This window comes from Lepidochelys olivacea (genome assembly GCF_965140295.1).
Source record: "Lepidochelys olivacea isolate rLepOli2 genome assembly, chromosome: 3".
Classification (NCBI taxonomy): Eukaryota; Metazoa; Chordata; order Testudines; family Cheloniidae; genus Lepidochelys; species Lepidochelys olivacea.
This window is the reverse complement of record NC_140413.1, coordinates 50,514,406-50,532,165: the sequence shown is the minus strand read 5'-3', so window position 1 is coordinate 50,532,165 and position 17,760 is coordinate 50,514,406. Positions and strand designations below refer to the sequence as shown.

General features: G+C 40.1%; 1 protein-coding gene across 9 annotated transcripts in view; it reads right to left on the bottom strand.

Annotated features, from left to right (window-relative positions):
- Positions 1 to 5,388: 5,388 nt before the first annotated feature.
- LOC311519079 (isoaspartyl peptidase/L-asparaginase-like) overlaps positions 5,389 to 17,760 on the bottom strand; it is a 240,120-nt gene continuing 227,748 nt past the window's right edge. For 5 of the 9 annotated variants that reach the window (XM_084625299.1, XM_084625301.1, XM_084625305.1 and 2 more), the window contains one exon: positions 5,389 to 5,769. In XM_084625299.1, coding sequence (XP_084481425.1) covers positions 5,555 to 5,769 — 215 coding nt within the window. In that variant the 3' untranslated portion in view covers positions 5,389 to 5,554. The other 4 variants (XR_014711191.1, XM_084625304.1, XM_084625302.1 and 1 more) reach the window with 4 other exon arrangements.

Genomic DNA, 17,760 nt, shown 5'->3' with positions numbered 1-17,760 from the left:
GAATCTACTGCAGGGGTTTATCCAGGAGAAGCAGTTATCCTGCCACCTAAAATTACAGAAACCATATGACTTGCTGATCTTTCCTAAGGCCCACTTATCGAATACCAAACACAGTGCATCAATATTAACATTAAACATGATTGACTAAGCAGAGATCATCTCAGTAAGAAATGTTTTGACTGCTTTTCCAACTTGCAACCCTGCCGACATCTAAATCTAAAAAGTAATTTTAAAAATATGAATTAGTGAGGTTCTATGCTTGTAGCCTTTGAAAGACTTTGGATCAAATTTACTCAGTTTCCAAATAAAAGGATGGTTGTAACTGCCAGACTTTAAAACTCCAACTGGGAATTGCAAATGAAGGTGTGTTCTTCCTGGTTCTTGCGTATCTCCTATAATTAAGTCTTGATAGGCCAAAACCTGCTCTCAGTTACACCTGTGCTCCTGATTTGTCATTAATGAAAAAACACAAGACAAAATGAAGACAGAAACCAATCCCAATACTGGAACTTAAACATTCATCCTGCTAGTGATGCATGGGCCACAGAGGAATCCATCTCCGTTCTCAGTAGCCGAATGGATTCTACAGGGCTAACCAGTAAGTGTAATTGGATGCTGTTTACAATTCTAACAGATAAGTGGGAATGTACAATAATGCATGTAACTAACATGTCTTAGGCTGCAGCCTTAGATAAGTAGAAAAATGACAATAGAGAAAGCAGGGTTTTACCTATAAAATAGGTTTCTTTTTTTCTTTAAGGACTACAAATGATCCTAAGCTGCAAAATTTGCATCTGCATTTCAAACTCCAGCAAGTTATGGAAGTTCAGATGAGGATTTTTGATTCTTACCCAACTCTAGTTGGGACAGATTTCATTTTATTTCTGGGAAAAATAAATTTGGTTTTAATTTGTTTAAATATATACTGTATTATACTGAAATAGTTATAGAAGAAAAGAAGTAAAATAAAACCACAAAAGCTAAACAGCCAAATACCCAAATATGAAATACAAAGTAGTATACCTTCAAAATACTAAAGATGATAGAAAATGTTGCAAAGTCTATGTAAGTCCTTACTTATATGGTACAATTATTTATTTTTAGATCTGTTTATAGTAACTGACAAATAATAAATATAAGACCATGCAGCCATATACAATGTATACTGTCCAAGCAATGCGGTCTCTGCACTGTCTGCCACCTTAGCTCCACTCACTGCCTTAAAGCCCTCGGTTGGCTTGAAGCTGCTTTTGTGCTGAATCTTTGGAGAAGCTATAAGAGACCTATAGAAGTGGGGGAGGAGGGGAGAGAATTGGCTACAACACATCAAGCTACTCACAACTACCAGAAGCAGTCTGAAGTTGGGACTGTTACTAAGACATCCTGGGGAGAGTCTTACTAATATTGTTAATTTATAAATTGTCTGTCTCAAGTTTATTCTGTTGTCCCCCATATCTCTTCTCTTACCCCTACACCCCAAATAAAGTTCTTTGTTTCAACCCCCTTGACTCAATACTTGAGAATTGGTGGTATTGCCTATCGGGGTGCTCAGGGTGGTACAAAGAGTTTCCCAGGTGTCTTTAATACCATCTAAAAGATGGTCAAACAAGTGGAGATTTCCTTGTAAAAGTTATCTTCTGCTAGGGAACAGGGAACAAAAATTATTAAAATAAAAACCTTACTTAATACTTTACATTGCAAATATTTTAGTTGTTTTTTCTTCTTTTCTTTATCTTTAATTAAAGGTTAAAAGAATTGTTAATGGTGTGGTTGCCATGGTACTAAGCAGACTGAAGTCTCTCCACGAACCTTGTTTAATGCTGTTTAATGTTGGACAGTGACTGGGTTATAGTAACATGCTTGGCACATTTATTCCATCTAAATTAATACAACAGCTCCCCCCTTTCTAGGGCTTCAGCCACAGGGTTTACATGACAAGGTTTTTCAAACAATGTTAAGAAGATACCATAGGATTTTTGCCAGGGGACTAATCTTCTATTACCCAAGGAGCCAGATTTGATCATGAAATATACTCTAATTATATCAATGCATTTCACAGATATAAAGATAGAAGGGGAAAATCAGCCCTGCTATAGCTCTATTTTCCCCAGAAGTTGTATGATTTCCACTGTCTTCTCATTGGCTGTCAAGTAGGTGTCTGAGTCTCCTAGGTAAATAGGGAAACTTAACAAAAACAAGAGTGTGGTGCTCTATCGTTACACACTCCTGGTCTCTGCTGGGATGTTCCAGTTCATCGCTGGAGACCAGAGAGAGCAGGGTGAGTGTGTGAGTAGAGGGTCTCACACCACTTCTAGTTTGATGACCTTTAGAAGCTGTGTAAAGTGTACACAGGGTGGCCACTCACACATCTTTAAAATACCGGACATCCAGGTACTTCCAGGAACAGCACTGGCCCACCCCCATCTGGCATGACCTTGCATTCATGGTGTGTGACGTCACACCAATAGGTTGGAGTGGTAAACTCTTCAAAATGGCATTCTCTGTGCCTAACACCAGACAAAACCACATCTGGTTTTATATCAATACTGGACAGGAGACAAACCTTAAAAAAAAAACAGGACCATCAAGTTTAAAATTGGACTAATGGCCTGGCTAAATGTACAGCACCTCACATTTCCTGAGTTCCGCTTACAAGGAGAGGAGCAGGGGGGACATGTCTGGCAGCAACAGCAGAGCTGGGCCTGAATCAGGACTTTATGACCCCAGCTGTTGGGGAGCCCCAATAGCGTGTCTGAAACAGATTCCCTGCAGAGAGAGAATTTATCCTGTGTGACAGGGTCGGACCAGATGGCTATAGGAGAGTAATAGAAGGCAGATATATTAGCCCCAGGCTAAGTAGGTCCCTTTTCCCTGGGTAAGGTAACAAAGGTAATTGTCTTCTGGAGACAATTAAGACAGCCTGATTAGAACACCTGCAGCCAATCAAGAAGCTGCTAGAATCAATTAAGCAGGCTAATCAGGGCACCTGGGTTTTAAAAAGGAGCTCACTTCAGTTTGTGGTGTGCATGTGAGGAGCTGGGAGCAAGAGGCACAAGGAGCTGAGAGTGAGAACGCGGACTGTTGGAGGACTGAGGTGTACAAGCATTATCAGACACCAGGAGGAAGGTCCTATGGTGAGGATAAAGAAGGTGTTGGGAGGAGGCCATGGGGAAGTAGCCCAGGGAGTTGTAGCTGTCGCACAGCTGTTCCAGGAGGCACTCTAGACAGCTGCATTCCACAGGGCCCTGGGCTGGAACCCAGAGTAGAGGGCGGGCCTGGGTTCCCCCCAAATCCTCCCAACTCCTGGTCAGACATAGGAGGAATCGACCTGGACTGTGAATTCAGAAAAACGGCCAAGCTGAGGGCTGCCGTGAAGCTCCAAGGTGAGCAAATCCGACAGTAAGCGCAAGACCCACCAAGGTAGAGCAGGAACTTTGTCACACCTGAAAAACATAAGGCACCTCCTCCAGCCTAGGGGAAAGTGTAACATTAACATAGTTAATATGTCTTTTTTCAGTACATTTCCTGTCTCCCTATCCCACCTCTAGCCACTGATATCTGGACTCTTTGCTACACACTTTATAGTGGATGCTGGAGTCCCTGAGAGGAGACTGTTAGACTAGCAGTGAGCTCCTGACAGGATATTTTTGAGCAAACCACTGACAGTCAAACACAGCCCAGTGCAAATTCTGAGAAACTTGTTGGTTCATTTCAAGCAGTTCACACAGTCCTGATGCTACCTCATAAACTTTGCCTTTTTCTGTTCCCCTCCCAGCTTGTTGAGTATTGGCCTTCCCTTTGTTCTCCCATCCAATCTTGATATGCTTAGTGGAAAAGCTCTCTGCAGCTCTTTCTTTTTGGTGCAGTCTTCACTATCTCTCGAGTTCACTTACTTTCTCTTTTCACTTCTTGACTGAAAACATCTCTTTCTCCATTACCTATGCCTCTTAATTTATTTCACTCTGCCGATACCTATTTTTTTAAAATTGTATTGCCATGTTTAATTCTGAAAAATGTTTTAGGAAAGAGTTTGTATGAAAGTGAGCACAAAATGAATGGTTGTGCACAGCCAGTGTGCCCACCTCAGAATTGTTTACCTCCTCAATATCTTTGAAGTTGGTGTGGCAAAAATAAAACATCACAAACTAAATTTGCTACTGTCCAAGATTATTTGAATAAGTCACCTCTATATTGCTGCGGCTGACATCAAAGCTATTCAATTTAGGAAAAAACCTAAAGTACAAACGACAGCATCTGACTGCTAATTTATTTTTAGGTGATCCAAGACTTGCAGCAAAATGTATCATTTTATCTTATCTGTCAGTGTTTATGGAAAACATCCATAGAGCGGCAAGCCATAACCAGTAAGATATGGAAACATTTCAAACTCTACTGTATGGAGGATCACAGAAGAAACTTGAATGCCTCATAACATTTCTGTAGTCCAAAGTATTGGACATTTCTGTAAAAGGGTGACTGCTTTTAGGAAAAAAAGATTACAAAACCAATGAAATGCTATTACAAAAATCTATACAATATACTTGTGAAAGTGCACCTCATTACTGAGTAAGACAGATAATTCTTCAGTGAAAAAAAAAAGACTGCAGTGCAGGCTGTGAAGATATATAGATTGCACAGACCAAAGGGAAATTTTATGTGAGATGAATCCTTTGCACAAATAGAGTCTGTGCTTTGCTCTTTTTCTCATGAAGGTTTCTGTTATAAGGAGGTATTGATGCAATTATATGTGTGAAGCTGATTTTTAAATGCTGAATTTTGTACATTATGTGGAACATTAATCCCACCTTGTTTTGATTGCTTGAAGAGAGCAATGCTGTTTTTACCAGAAAGTGGTTTATTTGGGACAGTCTACTTGAAAGAACGTGTTTCACTGGGTTTGGGAGGAATTAATGAAAGGACCATAAAGGTGGCTTAACAAATAGGGTATTTCAATCTTTCAAATGTAGAAGAAAATAAAGTCTATAGCTTATTTTGGAAGACATAAAAGTAGTTCCACTGCTTTCTGTATTCTTGGGGTAAATATTCAGTACAAAACAGTAAAATATACTTGTGAGATTGCTATTAAGACTTAGTTGGATAAACTTGATTGAAAGTTCAACTTTTCCATGTCATTAAAATTTTCTAAAAATGCACAACAATGAATACATGATACATTTAGAGAGCAAAGGAAAAAAACTTGCACACATTACTGAAATTACCTGAGTTGGATGTGGATGTTGCAACTGAAACATTGAATATCATACACATTTTGTTTGTTTGTTCACTACAGTTGAGATATTGAATTTTGCATGAAACACCACTCCTATGGAACACTGACTCAATGTAGCATTTAGCATTTTCTCAAAGTTCTGAAATAACCAAATACAATGCCTTTGGAAAACTATCTTTATTAAACGTAATAAAGTCATTTTTTAGGAATCTTCTTGAATAAGAAGTAAGTTAGTCCAAAGATGCCAGATACATACACCCTTCATTAAGAATCGTGTACACAAACTAATAACGTCCAGTGTAAAAATCCCCTCCCCAAAAAAGTTTATTTGGGGGGGTTAATTATTTCTTGAATTGTTTCTCCTGGATTTAGGCCATACATTAACACTCCTTCCTTTATGCCTGCCCACGCCATCCGCTTGGTGGTGAATCGTGCTGTCCATTCTCCAGTTTTGCTGATAATTATAACTCCTCCCCGACCATGGACTCTCTTTTCCATATAGTGAAGAGAAGAATCTGCAGCTTCCTCTGGAGTTTTACCTAGTGTCAGGAGCACATCTGATTAGCTATTTATACACACAGTAGAAAAATATAAAGACGGTTAGTAGTATACTTTAAACGTTGACATTATTTGTTAGCTTTCCTTTTACCTTCAAGAATAAAAGTAACACATTGAATAAGCTAAATGAAAATACAGTGCACAAAAAAGAATAATTTCATCCATTTGCTAGAAATGGATTTTGATGGTGTTCATTTTTCAGTTGGTCTGCAACAACTCAGAAGGGTAAAATGCTTATCAATCAGATTTCTGCAAAGTTCATCTTATGTACATGAAAGTCATAACTATAAAGGGAAGGGTAACCACCTTTTTGTATACAGTGCTATAAAATCCCTCCTGGCCAGAGGCAAAGTCCTTTCACCTGTAAAGGGTTAAGAAGCTCAGGTAACCTGTCTGGCACCTGACCCAAAATGACCAATGAGGGGACAAGATACTTTCAAATCTGGAGGTGAGGGGAAAAGGCTTTTGTCTGTCTGTGTGATACCTTTGCTGGGAACAGATCAAGGATGCAAGCCCTCCAACTCCTGTAAAGTTAGTAAGTAATCTAGATAGAAACTGTGTTAGGTTTTCTTTGTTTTGGCTTGTCAATTCGCTGTGCTGGAGGGAATGTGTGTTCCTGTTTTTGTGTCTTTTTGTAACTTAAGGTTTTGCCTAGAGGGATTCTATATGTTTTGAATTTGACTGCCTGTAAGATTATCTTCCATTCTGATATTACAGAGTTGTTCTCTTATCTTTTTTTTTGTTCTTCTAATAAAGTTCTGTTTTTTAAGAATCTGATTGGGTTTTTTGGGTCTTAAAAATCCAAGGCTGGTCTGTGCTCATCTTGTTTATTCTCAAGCCTCCCCAAGAAAGGGGGTGTAAGGGCTTGGGGGGATATTTTGGGGAAATAGGAACTCCAAGTGGTCCTTTTCCTGTTCTTTGTCTAAATCACTTGGTGGCAGCATACTGTTCAAAGACAAGGCGAAATTTGTGCCTTGAGAAAGTTTTTAGCCTAAGCTGGTAGAAATAAGCTTAGGGGGGTTTTCAAGCGGGTCCCCACATCTGTAACCTAGAGTTCAGAGTGGGGAGGGAACCCTGACAATGATGTAGAAAAAATATTTTGCTCAAACCTCCATTTTACTTCCAGTTTGTTTTTTCTTTCCAACCCACGGTATGGGACCACCATTCTGCAATTGTTTCACACTCCCACTGAACTCAGTGAGAGCTCATCATGAGTGAATGCATGCTCAAATACATAAGATTGTACATTATTTGGGGCAAGGACTGTCTTTTATCTAAGCTTGCAAAGGGCTCAGCATGTTGTAGCTAGTACTGCAAACATAATAATTAGTAATCAAATTCTTGATGTGTAACATAATTAGGTAGCTTCAGGGCAAATCTACAGCACCACCATATACAAAGCATGGGGAATTTTAGTGGGCACCCAATTTTGTCTCACTTCCCTTGCTTTTGATCTATGCTAAGCTGCTCAGAAAAGTATAAACTCTTCAGAAAGCCTCAATTCTTCTTCTGCTTTATTGAAACAAGGGGCAAAATTGTTAGGAACAGGCCCCTCTCGTACATGCATCACACTCATAGTACAACTTAGAGATAGCAAACAGTGTCTAGGGCAAATCAAGGAGATATGAACTGCATAAAATATCCCAAACAGGCCAAATATCAGCTTCATTTGAGGAGTGAAAATTGTTCTAATTGCTGTCCAAACATATTTGGCTCTGAATCCTGCCGGCAATACTGGAATCCCTGAGCCTATCAACTGCTTTACCCTAACAAGCCCTGGATACCTTATCTGAACAGATTTTCTGGAAGAGGATAGGAAGTGCTTACTAGATTGCAGTGCCCCTGCTATCATTTGGAGTCAGGTGCTACCCCACCCCATTTTCCTGGATCTTTGCATGTTGAAATTTTGGGTAGCGATGTCAATAGTAAAGCTACTTCTTTAACCCCAAGGTATCAGAGATCTCTTCTGGGGAGCAGGAGGCTGCACACCCTTTATTTAGACAATCAGAATGACTTGCAAAGCTGCCAAGAAGATTTTAGCTCCCAGCTAAGAAAAGCAGAGGAGGATTTCAGTGCACTTTGAGCCCCACAGAGTCAGTGGGGTTTCAGCAGCAGCATGACGATAATGTGCTCTGGATGGGCAGCCACCTCCCACCATCCAGAAGAGACATGTTGAAAGCTGGGAGGTAGTGACCTTACCATGCAGCCCACTCAAAGATTCAAGATAGGGTGAGCAAACATTGGGACTTCTGATCCTGAGAGATGGGGTTAGCAGAGAACCAGCCAGTCCAAGCACAGCGCAGCTGAGAAGGAGTTGGGGGATATTTAATATACTGGGTAGTATACCCCTCCCCAGAAGACTTCAAAAGGAAGAGACACCATTGAGGACTTTATGGGGTGGGGTGTTGGAGTCTCGGAGTCTCCACAGCTGATAGGAGAAATATATCTAGGACAGTATGTGTTTCTCACCAGTTGGAAAGCTGAAACATTGAATGATGCAATTGAAGTGGGGAATCAGTGCTTTTAGACCTCTAATTTTGTTCCCTTACTATAGCATCCATCTGCTTTATATGTGTTTTAATTCAGATCTGTCTTAGGGTCTTTTTTAAAAAAAACTGTTCAAGTGAGCTGTAGCTCACGAAAGCTCATGCTCAAATAAATTGGTTAGTCTCTAAGGTGCCACAAGTACTCCTTTTCTTTTTGCGAATACAGACTAACACGGCTGTTACTCTGAAACCTGAAGTATGTCAATGGTGAGAGAATAATTACCGTAACTCCCACTCCTACCCAACCATGCTGAAGACATTCACAGAGGCATCTCTCATAATGTTCACTAGAGGCTTAGTGTTCTCCGACTGATTTTTTGAATGTTATAATTCTTGACGTCTGATTTGTGTCCATTTATTCTTTTACATAGAGACTGTCCAGTTTGGCCTATGTACATGGCAGGGGGCACTGCTGGCACATGATGGCATATATCACATTGGTAGATGTGCAGGTGAACGAGCCTCTGATAGTGTGGCTGATGTGATTAGGCCCTATGATGGTGTCCCATGAATAGATATGTGGACAAAAACCAGTCGGAGAACACTTCAGTCCCTCTTGTCACTCAATTACAGACCTAAAAGTCGCAATATTACAACAAAAAAACTTCAAAAACAGACTCCAACAAGAGACTGCTGAATTGGAATTAATTTGCAAACTGGACACCATTATATTAGGCTTGAATAAAGACTGGGAGTGGATGTGTTATTACACAAAGTAAAACTATTTCCCCATATTTATTTTTCCCCCCTACTGTTCCTCATATGTTCTTGTCAACTGCTGGAAATGGCCCATCTTGATTATCACTACAAAAGGTTTTTTTTCTCTCCTGCTGGTAATAGCTCACCTTAACTGATCACTCTTGTTATAGTCTGTATGGTAACACCCATTGTTTCATGTTCTCTGTGTCTATAAAATCTTCCTACTGCAGTTTCCACTGCATGCATCAGATGAAGTGGGCTGAAGCCCATGAAAGCTTATGCTCAAATAAAGTTGTTAGCCTCTAAGGTGCCACAAGTACTCCTGTTCTTTTTGCAGATACAGACTAACACGACTGCTGCTCTGAAACTTTATTTAGAGTATGCTTTATAAATGTTCCCCACAGCATAAGGCTTTCCCCACGTCTTTGCCAACTACCAAGGCACTGGACAGAAAAGCGTAGGCCTCACAGTTCTCTGTAATCTTGAACTCCTCTCTTCACTCCCCTCTCCCCACCTACTCCTGCCTCTCTTTTAACTATTTCCAGCTAACAAGCTGAACCACCCAGCTAATTAATCATTGAGTACTTGAATTATTACCTCATCAATTTGCCCCACGTGGGGACACTTCCACAGTGCACAGAGTGGTGCACTGAGGGTCTCTCACTCTGCCACAATGACCCTTTCCCTCAATTCAGCATTGCTGTGTCTGTTATGTAGAGCTCTGAAGTAAATAAACCATATCACTGGGGTATTAAAAGATTTCACTCACTCCATCTGGAATGTTTAAAAGAAGATTAAAAACTGCAGATACCCAGGTTCCTTTCACTCTCCTGCCTCCTAACAAAATACAGTGTCCGGAGTCTGGTACAGAATTACTTATTGTAATTTTAATCATATTTACTCAGATCATTATCTACCTCCTAACAAACTTTTGAAAAAGAACCAAGGTCAAAAGGGAAAAAGCCCCAGCAGAGTGACAATTTTATTAAATTAGTTATTTACATACAAGAGGTCCAGGAAATTCCACAAGGACCAGCTCATGGAGTTTCTGACCAATCTCCCTCTCCAGAAACTAAGGGGCAGGGAGTACAATCTACTTATCCCACGGATCTTTGGTATCATCAAGGAAAGGAACTGCCACTCTCCTGGATTTCCCTCTGAGCAGATACTGTGTCTCTCAGTTTCTTGACATAGTAACCCCACATATGGCTGAGTCTATGATTCCATGAAATCCACTAGAGCAATGGATTGTTTAGTTAAAACAAATGGAACTTTCTAAAAAAAAAAAAAAATTAGTCAGTACACTGTAGCAGTCACTTTTTTTCAATCCAGAAATTTAAATGCCATAGTAGAGTAAAGATGTATTTGCCCCAGCTGCTACTACATGGCTAGGTTACCACAAAACCCAAAATTGCTGAATTTTATTGTAAGGAATAAATCGATGATTCATGTGTGTAAATACCTTGCACAGCTCTAAAGATGCACCCACAAGTATTCTTGAATTTGTAGCAAGGAATATTTTATTTTACATTCTCAATCTCTTGCATGATTTATGATATTCTTCAGAGCTGAAGCACAGATTACCAGTCTCCTGGCATACTCATCTCTTAGAAGGCAGCATCCTGCACATATAAATGCTGGTAAGCCAGCTGTCAGTTTTTACAATGTGCAGGTCTGATGCAATTTGAAATTCACAGAATCATTAATTGAAAATCTGGGTTATGGAGATTAGTTGTACCCTAGATGGCACAAAACTATATTGGTATGTTCTTTACTGCTCTGTGTTCATGGTACTGTATTTCAAGGCAACCAAGTCAACTGTTCAGCTTAATCACATTCCACCTGAATAGACGGTATACAAAGATGTGGAAAAAATGAAATGAAAAATACAAACATTTCACATTTAATCTGACACATTACAGGTGAAAAACCAATCTCTAAAAACAAATGGAACTTTTTTTTGTCTTCAATAAGGAATTGATTTGTCTTTGCCATAGGGTCAATGACCAACTTCTCTTGCTGATCAGTTTAAAGAGTTATCTTTATAACAGAATCCAAACATTTATGTGGGTATTTATGTATTGACACTTTTAACAGTTAATTTCCATGTTCCTGTTGAACTTTGCATGGGGACTGGTGTCTGTCTCCTTGTCTGGTTGGCTATGAGAGGCCCCAAGGTTGGAGATGAGACGGTCATTTGAGGTTACCACTTCTGTTTATCAGAATGTAGCCAACAACGTTTCCATAACAGATTTACACCAGTATAGAAGAGGACAGAATTTGGCCCAGAGCTCTTGGTCTGCATGGCTTCACTGGAGTCAAGCTATCAGGACTTCCCTGGCCAGTATCACCCAAAAGACCCCTCTTAAAAGAGGGATATGTGCCATAAAGGAGAAGGGTGCAATAAGTAATGCATCCTTAGGCTATATAATATGTATATACTTATGGAAAACTAACTTATATTTAACTTGTTTTCCTGTTATGCTTCATGAACTATCTTCTGCCTCTACAATAATGAATGCCAGCACCTTAGTCTCTGTTTGTCTATGTGTTTTGTTCAGGTATGTAGGTGAAAAGAATAAAACTTTAAGAACAAAGGATTGCTCTGTCCTGCTTCTGTTGTCTATGGATAAGAATTCCTTCCCTGGGCTCATCCTTGGGCCCCCAAACATTATGGGCTAGATTGAATCAAAGCCTTGGTCTACACTATACATTTATGTCAGTATAACTATGTCCCTTGGGAGTGTGGAAAATCCACACCCTGAGCAACACAGTTATACTGATCTAACCCTGGTGTAGACAGCACTATGTTGATGGGATGGCTTCATCCATCAATATAGCTCCTGTCTCTCAGGGAAGTGGAGTACCTACGCCAATGGGAGAAGCCACTGCAGCGCTATAAGCATAGACCAGCCCTTAACAGGGCTGAACCTAAAGGTTCAATTTTGCTGGTAATGCTTTGGGGCCCAGATTATTCCACTATTACTCAGATTGAGTAACACCTTACTCTGCAAGGAGCCCTATTGAAATCAATAGCAGAATCCGGGCCTTTATTTATAGGGCATCCTGTGCTCAGCAGGCCTTTTGGTATCTTACAAAACATTTTAAACAAAGAAAACATTTACCACTGATACTTTCTACTGCTTTTTTTTGCTACAACACTTTGGCTTTTTTATTTTATTTTATTTTATTTTATTTTACATTTGGATTCTATTGTAAAATTCGGCAGATTGTATCAGCTGTTTTTAAAAGCCTTCTATGTCTCCCCAATAAATGTCATATGCAACAGCTGATGCTATTTTTAAATAGTTTTACTTTTACTTAAATGAGACCCTTAATTTAAAGACATTGCTTTAGGCAGAAGGAATTTAAATTGTCACTTTTAGTTCCTTTAGGATACACCTGCAAGGAAAAACATCAATTTTACAAGGCTGAAAGGCTTGCTAATTGTCAGGTTGTATTAACTCTACTTTTTAAATTCACAACAGTCTTTGTTAAAAAAAAATTCCTCAGAGGGAGTATAACAAAAACCACAGGATTGTAATTGTCTGGAAATTGCAGAACTCACATACCCTTAGCTTGTCTCTTAATAAAGCCATTGAAGAGAAAACCTTGGCAAGGTTTATTTTTATAGATATTTCTCTGGGAGTATCAAGCAGAACTAGTCTTCAGAATTGGACTAATTTTGGAAGCAATTCATCTGTGGCAACTCTGCAGCACAAGCCGTGCTCAGTCCTGTTTTGCCCCCACTGAAAGCATGTTGCACTAAAAAAAAGAGAATAATCATTTCAATTAAACTGAGAAACATAAAGCTGTGTAACACACCTCTGGCCCTCCGATCTCCACACCACACAGTAATAGGAAAGAGAGACAATTATTGTTTTAACCTGTAATTTTATCTCTTATAGGTTGGGACCCACTTATCTGGTCAAGGAAGTAGCCAGCAGTGAATAACATCCTCCAACATTTGGAGCACCTGGCAGGAAAACATATTAAAATATAAACAACTACTTTGGGGTAAGTTTTCTAGAAGAGAAACACAAAGATCCTGATCCTGCAATGAACTCCGGTGAGCACAGAGTTCTGTCTGCTTAGTGCTCGTTGTAGGATTGGGACATAATATTAAAGAACAGTGGTATGGACTTTCTTTGAAAATGAACTTAGGAGCTGGATTTTCAGCTGCTTTGCATTGCTGGAGCAGCATAAAGCAGATGGAGTGTACTGGTAAGTCTGGCCCCAAATGCTTAAGTGTCTTCTCTACAAAAATGGAATAAGAATCTTTTGAATTATGAGTGGCCCTGAATCAGGTGAAGAAAAGTGCATTCGGTTAGTAGGACCAGGGGAAAATATAGCACTTTGGCCTATTAGACTCAGGGATCAAAATCGGATGCTCTGATAGGCTCCTTTAAGCAGCATTGTTTGGATACACACATTTGCTCTTCTGGTTTCCTTGCGTTTGGCTCCTGTTTGGTGCAGTACACATACTTAAGTTTGGCTCCTGCTCAGTACGGGATGGACTCCCCACTGGGCTCTGAAGAAGTAGTATTCCTTTAGTGGTGTCTGTTGCTTCCTTGGGCTCTCCTCCTTCCCTCAGGCCTGTTGGCTCATGGGACAGACATGGGGAAGGATTGTTGGACGAGGTAGTTCAGACCTCTTAGCTATTATTCTAGGCTTTCTGCAAAGTCAGAAAAAAAACAACAGTTAAGATTCTGATTTTCTTTTCACAACCATATCTGCTGGAGACTTACTATTTTTTAAATAGAAAAGGAGTACTTGTGGCACCTTAGAGACTAACAAATTTATTTGAGCATAAGCTTTCGTGAGCTACAGCTCACTTCATCGGATGCAACTGATGTAGCTCACGAAAGCTTATGCTCAAATAAATTGGTTAGTCTCTAAGGTGCCACAAGTCCTCCTTTTCTTTTTGCATATACAGACTAACACCGGCTGCTACTCTGAAACCTATTTTTTAAATGAAAACATAGATTCCAGAGCACACGATGGCAGCCTTCAAAAAAGCACCAGCTTGCCACGCCACTGCAGGCTGGGCCAGTTCAAACGCTGGTTGGATTAGGTATAATTTAAATTTCTCTTAATGTGTTTCTCCTCTAGCTTTAGCCACTCCAAGTCCACAGTCTGAAATGGGAAACTCTGCCTTCTCCTTTTTCCTTTTCCTTTCGAAAGCATCTAAGAGCATCCCTGGGAAGGACGTTGTGAAAATCCTGTCATATTTAATATGCAGCGAATCAGGTCTACTATATTGTCCAGGTAGTTTTAACTGGAAAAGATAACTTAAATCATCCAAGTAAGAGCTTTCAAAGAGGGAAAAGTAGGTTTCTCAATTTCTTTTTGAGGTTTCGCTCTGTTATCTGAGGAGAAATCTAATCTGCAGTTTCTTTTGATTTCAAGTTTATGTTTAGTCTTTCATTTCTGAAATGATGAAGAGGAGTTGGGTTTCACAAAGTGAGGAACACAAGTTCTAAGAGGAGAAGGAGAACTTCCCAATGAGAATGTTGAAAGAATTCTGATCCAGCCATAGCAAGTAGGCCTTGTTTAGAAATTCCAGGAGAAAGGGGATTTAGGTCACCTGGAGTAGAAAATTTTGGTCTGCCACTAGTAGATGCGACTGGCTCAATCTATATACAGTAACACATTTATTTGTTTTGCAAATCCCATCTATGGCACTTGAAAGGTTGAAATTTGATAAGCGATGGATGACATTCTGGTAATCTCTGATGGATAGGCAAAGTTTCAGATGTGGCATTCTGAGAATACCAAAAGGTCAGGTTTTTGTGTCAATAGAAACATGAAATTGCATCTGTCAGTCTGACACTGCTTTATAGCTATTTGGAGTGCTTGTTTCCTTTTTGTGGAGCTACTTGAGAGGTCAGAGAAACTCATGTAAATGATTTCCCAAAAGGTTTTACACATGTTCCAAACCCTTTTCCCTCTACTGGCAACTCAAAGGCACTGGGAGTTCCATACAATGTTCCTTTCTGATCCCCAGCTCCCCTTTGACTGCATTTTTGGATGTTTGATCCCTTTCAGAAAATTGGAGCTGTAGGCTTGGATTGTCAAAAGAGCACAGCATCCAACAGCTGCCACTGAGGGCAAAAGGGAGCTGCAGGATGCAGAACACTTCTAAAAGCCCAGCTTCTTCATTTAGATGCCTAAATGACAGCTGAGATCTTTTGAGAATCTGGCCCCAGTGGGGACTACTGAGCATTTTCCAACTCTGGCTTGTAGTGTATTCATTTTCATGGCTTACTTTGAATTGGCTCTATCATAATATTTTGCATTATATGCAATGAAGCCAACATGAAAAAACACTTCCAATGAACAACTCCAGTAAAAAGAGAGCCTCCCCCAGTTGTGTATTTATGTATGAAACTCACAGATTATTATAGACAAACTGGTATTGGACACATATTTAAGGTTACCTAAAACTTTCCATTATAAGCCCTAGTAGGATGGCATACCTTGCGCCCAATAGTATGCTGGGCAGTGCAGAGTGGTGGGGGAACATGAGCTCTCCTCCTTCTCCAGAGGATTATTCTTCAAAGGAAACAAGGCCTGAATAGTCCATCCCAGAGGGACAGCCATTGCAGAGGCTGCACAACATGGGGTGATTGCTCATGTGCACCTCCGTGTGAACCCACAAAAAGGCAGGTGACAGTTCAGCCCTTACTGAATAACAGAGATAGAAATAGAACCTGGGAATACTGACCCCCTAATTTCCAGTTCCCATCACTACATCACAGGGTAGGTCTACATTGCAGCTGGATTAGCTGCCAGAGTACAAACCCGTGCAGACCCCCACTTGGTACGTACTCGAGCGGCTAGCACAAGCCACCCCTTACACTATTACTTTTAACCTGATAGATTGAGCAGAGCTAGCATATTTCTGTCTACTTGACCTGGGAAGCATGTGCCCAGCTGCAGTGTATACATACCCATAGATTCTGGTTTAGATCTGATGCTAATGTAAATCTGAATTAACTCCATGGAAGTCAATAAGATTACACCTGTGTAAAACTGGTGTAAATAAGATCAGAGTTTGGCACCTTGGTTTTGTATTATTTCATTTTGCAATAACTCTTCCTTCTAGCCTGCAAGCAGTGAAAATCAGATTCTCTCTTTAAAATGAAGACAAAGATTTCATTGAGCACTTAGTAATATTAATATAAACACCTGTCATCAACTTCCTTCTTGTGCCCCTAATTGCTTGAAGCACGAGACTTGTAGATGATTTGCTTCCTATATATTTAAAATATGTCTTCCTGGTTCCTTTGTTGTCTTTGATGTTTTATTTACAGTCCTAGACTTGCTGATCGATGTAGTCTTTTCATTTGTGTTTAGTTTTCATTATCCTCCTCTTTTAATATGCTGTTTCACATTTCAAATAAGCTGATTTCTTTTCCTTAATTGCTGTGTTCATCAATATGCTTTTTTGTTCTGCCTACTCCACTTCTACCAGGAAAATATAATGTGTGATTCATTTTTCTTAGAACGTTCTCTCTTGGTGCTGGTCCCACGCCTCTGTTATTCATAAAGTGTGTGCATATGACACTAACTGTGCTTATGAAATTCTCTCTTTCCATGTCTAAGGGCCAGATGGTGGCCCAATCCATGGAAGGGCAATACCGGGGAGTAGGAGCTCCCAAGGACCATGTGTGGCTGCGTTAGCACTCCCTGCATCATGTGTGGAAGGGAGAGCAGGGACTGTATGGCTGTTACTTATCCTCCACTCCAAGAGAAAGGATGTAGTGGGATGGAGAGCAGGAGGAGCATTGGCTTTGTCCCTCATAACTAATAAGCCAACAGAGATAAGCCAATAAAATTTTGGGAACGTAAGCTGTACCCTAAAGAGGGATGCAGGAAATTACATCCCCACAGGAGCTGTGGGTGAACAGGGCTCCTGTGGGGGCAGTGCAGCTAGGTACTTGGGGAGAGACTTAAGGCTCAGTATAAAATTTTCGAAAGTGCCTAAGTAACTGTGGAGCCTAGATCCTATTTTCAAAAGTGACTTAGGCACTGAGGGCCAGATTTTCTAAGTTATTTAGATACTTGTGATGCTGTATGATTGAATATGATCATTTATATCATTGATATTACCACTGTTATATAATTGCAACAAATCTTGTACAAAGTATGTCATATAAGCTGTCAATGAAAAAGTAATGATTTTCTAAGCACGACTCTGCTGGTTAAATCCATGTATAATCTTTTTATCTGAAATTATGATTATTGGCTATGTACATGCATTGTACACATATGCTGTGTTCCTGGGTAATGCCCTTCAGATAGAATGTATATAAGGGCCAGACAGCTAGGTGTTGATGGCCTATTAAGAACACTCAGCTCACACTGGGCCACTGAAGAAATTCATCCAGCCTGGTAAGCCTTTCCTGTGGATGCCTGAGAAAGAATATGGGCAATGACTGACCCTGTAAGTCATTAAAGCATATAAGGGCATATGATATGCTCATGTGACACTGGACTCCATCTTAGGCCAGTAATTTTCCATGCACCTGGACTGTGGGCTTTCTTTGAGACAGTAAAATTCCATGCACATGGCAGATGATTTAAAAAAGCACCTGATACATCTCCATCTCCATTTCCTGCTTCATTTCTCTGGACTGGATTTCTAACAAGGAAGTTCTACACAAGGACTGATGACCCACAGACCATTTGGGCTATTCCAGAGAGACTTTTGCAAGCTAGCAG